Raw genomic sequence first — 6,957 nt, forward strand, 5'->3', positions numbered from 1 at the left:
GCACCGTTTACTGCTAAATGAATATGTTTCATTAACATGTGCCTCAATCAGATTTGTGCAGTTCATGGAAAGCCAATGGTATTTCATCATGAGCCTCAATATCAGAGACAACTTTTTTTTTTTTTTTTTTTTTTACCTTCCTTCATTTGCATTCAAATTATATATATATATATAGTCGATCCTCCATCCCTCCCATCATTCTATGTGATCATTCTCATGAATATTAAATCAGTTTCTAGACGCTCTAGGAAACTCGCGACGCGATGTCAGAGCGACCTGATTAATATTCATGCTGAACCCTGCGCTCGGCGCTCTGATTGGTCGGTGTGAGCGCACACAGGGGCAGTGGCGCGGGGCGCATGCGCAGAGAGGCGCGCATACAGTACACTGTGCGGAGAGCAGAGGAGCGGTCTCTGATTGCGGGCGTCGGGGCTTTAAAAGCGGGCGTCACCTCGCGGCTCCGCATCAGCATCTTCAGGCGAGAAGACAGCGGAGCGAGCAGGTGAGTGACAGTCTCACACACATTATTGATTATTCCGATTGATCTGATGCATCTTCGGTGATGCAACTTCATAGAATTGATGCTTGCATTGAGTTTGTTATGCACAGGATGCGCGTAACGAGAGCGTGACTTGACACTTCTCGCTGTCACGTCAATGTCACGCAGGGATAATGTGTGCATATGTGTAATAATGTTCGCGATGATGATGCTGCATGGGGCATTTGTTGCAGAATGTGTGTTTGAGTTCAGATGTGCGTCATTCATCGCACAGAATGTTTTGGGCCGATCAGAAGCGATCTGTCATGAGCAGGAGGACAAACAACTTCTGTGCATCATGATGTCATGGCTGTATTTATCAAACTTGGGGGAAATTGACTTTTATTCTAAATACATAAAATGCAAGACTTAAAAGCACTAATATTTGTGATTTTTTTATTGATTGCGTATTGCATAAAGGATTATAATCAAAGAGTTGTTTTAGTTTTTCTATTTTTTTGCATTATGGAGTCCTGCTTTTTTTCTAGTAGGTAATATAATTTAAAATCTTATTGCATACATGATTGAATATGCAATTATTGTTGTTGCAATTATAAGTTATTAGGTTTTGCATTCTTGATGGCATATCTTATTTCAGATTTTATTATTTATTGTTGTTCTTTTATTATTGTTTTATTACTGTTTTAGTGCCTTGAATGTAAGAAAGGTGCATCACAGATTTATTATTATTATTATTATTATTATTATTATTATTATTATTATTATTATTATTATAGGATTAATCAAATAGTAGTATGAATTACCCAGAAGTCTATATTATACAATAATGTACTATTAGTAATCAGATTCTCTTGCATTCAGGATTATAATCAGAGGTAGAATATGCAGTATTTGCAATACTATACTATACTATAATAAAGTTTCAGTCTTGCACTTTTGCTCTTATATCATTCTTAATTTTATTGCATATAATATTATAATCAGATTTAGCATGTGTTATTTTCCACATGTCTTTTGCTACATAATGCAATATTAAACTAATCTTGCATTTTATCTTATTTCAAATCATATTGCACAATTGTAATCAGTCAGAATATGCAATTATTATAATACTATACTGAAGTTATTAAGCTTTGCATATTTTCTGTTTTATCTGATTTCAACCCTTATTGAATATAGGATTATAATAATAAATCCCATACATTTTTCTTTTGAAATGCAATACTGTATTATACTAGTCTTGCAATTTTATTGCTCATATGATTATAATCAAATTTAGCATACAGTATTTTTCAGTAGTTTTATAGAAGTTACTGAATCTTGCAGTTTTCCTGGTATGTCATATTACAAATCCTAATGCATAAAATAATAATATACAATTATTACAGTGCTACTACTCTAAAACTAAGTCTTGCATTTTTTGCTTTTACATTGTATTCTAAATTTGATTGCATATGGATTATAATTAGTTTTTGCATAAATAATAAAAAAAAAAAATATTTTACAATTTTATAAACTTGCATTATTGCATTTTAATTCAAATGTTATTGTATAAAGGATTATAATCAAAGAGATGGATGAAATATGAAAAATGCATTTAATATCCAGTTGTGTTCTTGAATAACTTTATGTCTAAGTAAACCTGAGTAATTAAAGAACACAATAACATAATTCTGAACACAGTATCAGGGTTGTGATCAGTCAAAACAACATTTGGCTGATGCACAGAAAAACAGTCACGCATGTGGAGACTGACACACACATCGTGTGTGTGTGTGTGTGTGTGTGTGTGTGTTGCATGCAGGTTGTTATGCTGAATAATGCTGTATAATCACACTGATCTTCAGTGGAAATCTGCAGCAAACACATTTTCCAGCCCAGTCCATCACAGCTGTTTGTGTGTGTGTGTGTGTGTGTGTGTGTGTGTGTGTGGACTGAAACTGTTTGTCTGTGTTTAATGTGAGACTCTGTGCTGACTGTGAAGTTCATGTAAAGGTGATCCGGTCTAAGAGTCACAAACACACGGTGAATGTTATTATTCATTCTCATTCTCAGTTATGTTTCATACACAGTGGCTTGTTTGTTTATTGTTTATAAAAAGATGTTTTAAGATGATGTTTAGAAGTCATCTTTTCTTATTTGTAGGATTGAACTGAGTCATGAAATGTCAGCAGCAAAGACACTGGTTAATAAAATGGCATTAAATGCATAAAGGATATTTGTGTTACTTAACATTTATTTTTCTGTTTGCATTTTATGTTTTTATTCATAGAGGAGATTCGTCAAGACATCTAGAGAGAAACATAAGAAAAACTGGAAAAAGAGTAAAAATCTCCGTTTAATCTCATTGTCTAGGAAAGGATTGAGGTATTAGCGAGATCTGATTTGTGATATTCTTTAATATGAGAAAATACTAAGATGTTCTCCTTTGGCAAATATCTAAACCTCCTTTCCCCGCTCTGTTTTCAGACGCATGAATTAATGAAGCTTTAAGTCAGGATTGGTGGTGAAAAGGTCAGAGTCACAAGTGTTAGATTCAAATAGAATTACAAGAAAAAGTAATTAAAGGTTAAAGTTAAAATTGTTAGGAAAAGTCTGAATTGCGAGAACAAAAAAAATATTGTAAGAAAACCATCTGAATGGCAAAAATTTAAAGACATAATTGCAAGAAAATATTTTTGAATTGAGTGAAAAAAGACAATTGTAAGAAAAATAATAATTTCAAGATATAAAGTCAGAATTGTGAGAAAAAAAAATCAATTGCGTAAGAAATGTGAGTAAAATTAGAATTGCGAGATATAAACTCAGTATTGCAAGATAAAATAGAATTGTAAGATATTTTTTAATTTTTAAATATTAAATTAATTATTATATTTTTTATTATAGTCGTGGCAGAAACGCACATCTATAACTATGAGACCAGAAACATGAATTATAAATGAACCATCTTTCTCTCTCTCCGCAGACGATTAATCATTTGCGATGATGTCACTGCAGAAGCCTCCCCTCCGACGCAGTGCATCGACTGTAGAATCGACCAATCACAGCGGGCCTATGTTGACTCCGCCCACCTCTCTCAACTTACGCTCCTCCCACAACCTGCAGCTGAGCTGCGACACCATAAAGGAGGGCGTGGTCACCGTTTCAAAGGAAACACAAAACTCGAAGAGTCGGCATAAATATGCGCTGACCAATATCCAAAACGCCATGGGTTTGAGCCAAAACCCCGCCCCTTTTACCCAAAGCCACGCCTCCTCTGACCGAAAACCCGCCCACCCCACGAAATCCGCCTCCTCCTCATCCCTCTACTGCTCATCGCTCTCCTTCTCCACCTCCAATCCCAAACTGGCCAAAAACGGCACGAACCTTCAGCTCAAAGAGGAGCAGCTGGACCTCAACAAGAACGACAGGAACCTGGTGAGGAGCAGCTGTGATTGGCTGGAGGGGAAGGACAACCAGAAGAACCCCACCATCAGGAGGAGGACCAAGAGCTTTCTAGAGTACCATCGAGAAGAGGACGCCCCGAGCAGCCCCGATAAAGACACGCAGCCCGAGGAGAAGCACCTCCTGCCCAAACTAGAGGCACAGACGTGGGCTAAAGAGAACCACGTGGAGGCGCACCTCACCCTCCCCCAGAACCACCTGCTCCTGCTGGCCAGCGAGGAAGAGGAGGAGGACGAGGAGAGTCCTGGAGAGACGCTGGAGGTCCACCAACACTCGCTCCGGCCCAATAACGAGCGCCTCAGCCGCATCAGAGACGGATCTCTGCTCAGGAGTCCGTTACGCCTGAAACTGAGAGGAGACGAGCCGGAGGAGTCGCCCGAACGCCCGTCCAGACCCGAAAAACAGGAGGAGGAGGAGGACTCCAGCTGGACCACGCTGTCACAGGAGAGTCCGTCCGAGGAGACGCCTCAGGACACAGGTGACCAGCATACTGGCACAAAATAGCCGTTTCATATGAGAATATATCATACACTCTAAAAAATGATTCTGAAGCGCGTGTGTGTGTGTGTGTGTGTGTGTGTGTGTGTGTGTGTTGTAGGCGTTTGGGAAGAGCCTCCTCAGGTTCAGGACGTGTCTCAGGAGTATTTCTGGCGTATTTCAGCCGATTCCACTCCTCGAGATCAGCCCCTGGCTGGCGACGCCCACTCTGACCAGGAGGCGGAGTCAGGGGTGAAGGGGGCGTGTCTCCCCGTGCCCTGCACTAAAGCACAGACTGAGGTCAGATTCTACACAGCATCTTCATCTCACGCAGCACAATCATAATGTGTTTCCTGTACTGGAAGATTACTTCATAACTTTGTTCATAACTGTGTGTGTGTGTAGCGTCCCAGCAGTATCGTGTCGGACAGCTCTGTTGAACCCGTTCCTTCATCAGCGGCCTCTTCACCCTCCTCTTCCTCGCTGTGTTATGAGACGATGGGTCGCGCCGCCGGGTTACTCAACAACAACTACCTGGTAAACACCCGAAATAAAGCTGCGCTTAATACAGGCTTCATCCAGTTATTCTAATGAACAGTGCACAAACTCTGCGTACAGGACCTGACAGAGACATGTGAGTCCCGCGAGCGAGAGAGTGTAGGAGCTCAGGGCGGCCCGTACAGCTTCATCAACCACAGGTGAACACAAACACACCTGAGTGTCATTATTCATCTCTCAGAGACTGTAGACGCTTCACACTGAGCCTCTCTGTGCAGAGCTAGAGTCCCATCAGCCCCAGCAGACACCGTCATCCCCATCAACGACCCGGAGACACAGGTGACCCGCACAGCCTTCACAAACACTGTGTGATTACCACACATTAACAATACCATCCACAACACGTGGAACGAAACTATCACAAGGGATGACATGAACTCTTTAATATAATATAATATAAAAATATTAAAATTAAGCAATAAATGAACTATATAACATATAGAAATATTATATATTTTTTGTATTATTTATTAAAAAAAGTTTTTTTTTAAAGAAGATGCAAAAAACAGTAGGATATATAATATAATATAATATAATATAATATAATATAATATAATATAATATAATATAATATAATAATAGATTAATCAAAATTAAGCAATAAATGAACAATATAACATATACAAATATTATATATTTTTGGTATTATTAATAAAAAAAGGAAAAAGAAAAAAAATGATGCCAAAAAAACATTAGGATATAATATAATATAATATAATATAATATAATATAATATAATATAATATAATATAATATAATATAACATAATATAATATAATATAATATAATATAATATAATATAATATAAAGGAATAAATGAACAATATAAAATATATAAATATTATATATTTTAGGAATTATTAATAATTACTAAATATTTTTTTCTTTTATGCCAAAAATTATTTGGATATTAAATAAAGATATATAATATAATATAATATAATATTAAATACAAATGTTGATAAAAATATTAAATACAAATGTTAATAAAAATATTAATACATGAACAATATCATATTTAATATGTTTATATAGATCTATTTTTTGTTAATATTAATAATTACTAAATATATTTATTTTTTCCTGTCTACCTAAATATTTGCTCTAATTATAATAAACTTATTAATCGAAGTTAAAACCTGTGATGTTTTGATGACTTTTTTCTTATTAATTCAAGTAGGACAACAGAAAATATAAGTTTTGAAGCTGTTGGTCTGGAAATATTGGTATGAAATCTTCCCAACAATCACAAAATTAGAATTGGTATAACTGTACATAACAGAAACACAACCATGTCTTCTTTGATTTCTATTGATTTCTACTGAAAGAGGTGACTGTAAGTGACAAGATCTCCTTCCAGAATGAGACCGAATCAGCACATGTGAAGAATAGATGAGCTGATTTATTTCCAGAAGCACAAAAAGAACAGATTTGGATTAATTTCCATGAATTCTGGATTCAGACTGAACAACAGTGACATCGAGTGGTGCCTCCTGGAAGTGTGTGTGTGTGTGTGATGGAGAGACTGCAGCAGAACACAGGGCACATGCAACAGCAGCAGCTTGACGCAGTGCATTGTGGGAACAGAAGAATGACATCATCTTTAGGTTTAAAAACAAACAGCTAATGTCTAATAAACAGGAATGTACTGCAAACAGTATCTGCTACAAAATAAATCATTAATTCAATTTAGAGCAAATAATCCCAAAGGAACGTACATTATATGAAATTAATCCTTTTATAAAAATTAACAAATCTAATATAATGCATTAACAAAAACTATAATAGTATGTCAGTGACACTAAAATAACACTGGTATATAACTTTATTTAAATGTAAAAATAATATTGTTCAAGAACTGTATGCATTTCATTAAAGCTGATATTGTTATGGAGCCATATTCAAATAAAGATTTTAAAACACAAGCTAAGAGTCAGTAATTAAACAAGTACATGTTCAGCTAATTGTCATCCTCTTGC

The 6,957-nt window shown here is 36.2% G+C and overlaps 1 protein-coding gene across 4 annotated transcripts in view; it reads left to right on the forward strand.

Annotated features, from left to right (window-relative positions):
* Positions 1-351: 351 nt before the first annotated feature.
* The window catches only part of LOC127948717 (amyloid beta precursor protein binding family B member 2-like), a 20,008-nt gene continuing 13,402 nt past the window's right edge, over positions 352-6,957 (forward strand). For 2 of the 4 annotated variants that reach the window (XM_052545363.1, XM_052545367.1), the window contains exons 1-6: positions 352-502; positions 3,465-4,421; positions 4,542-4,720; positions 4,826-4,957; positions 5,039-5,118; positions 5,197-5,257. In XM_052545363.1, coding sequence (XP_052401323.1) covers positions 3,482-4,421; positions 4,542-4,720; positions 4,826-4,957; positions 5,039-5,118; positions 5,197-5,257 — 1,392 coding nt within the window. In that variant the 5' untranslated portion in view covers positions 352-502; positions 3,465-3,481. Of the gene's footprint in view, positions 503-2,771; positions 2,867-2,968; positions 3,014-3,464; positions 4,422-4,541; positions 4,721-4,825; positions 4,958-5,038; positions 5,119-5,196; positions 5,258-6,957 lie in introns of all 4 variants that reach the window. The other 2 variants (XM_052545364.1, XM_052545365.1) reach the window with 2 other exon arrangements.

The sequence above is a fragment of the Carassius gibelio genome, chromosome B1 (genome assembly GCF_023724105.1).
Source record: "Carassius gibelio isolate Cgi1373 ecotype wild population from Czech Republic chromosome B1, carGib1.2-hapl.c, whole genome shotgun sequence".
Classification (NCBI taxonomy): Eukaryota; Metazoa; Chordata; class Actinopteri; order Cypriniformes; family Cyprinidae; genus Carassius; species Carassius gibelio.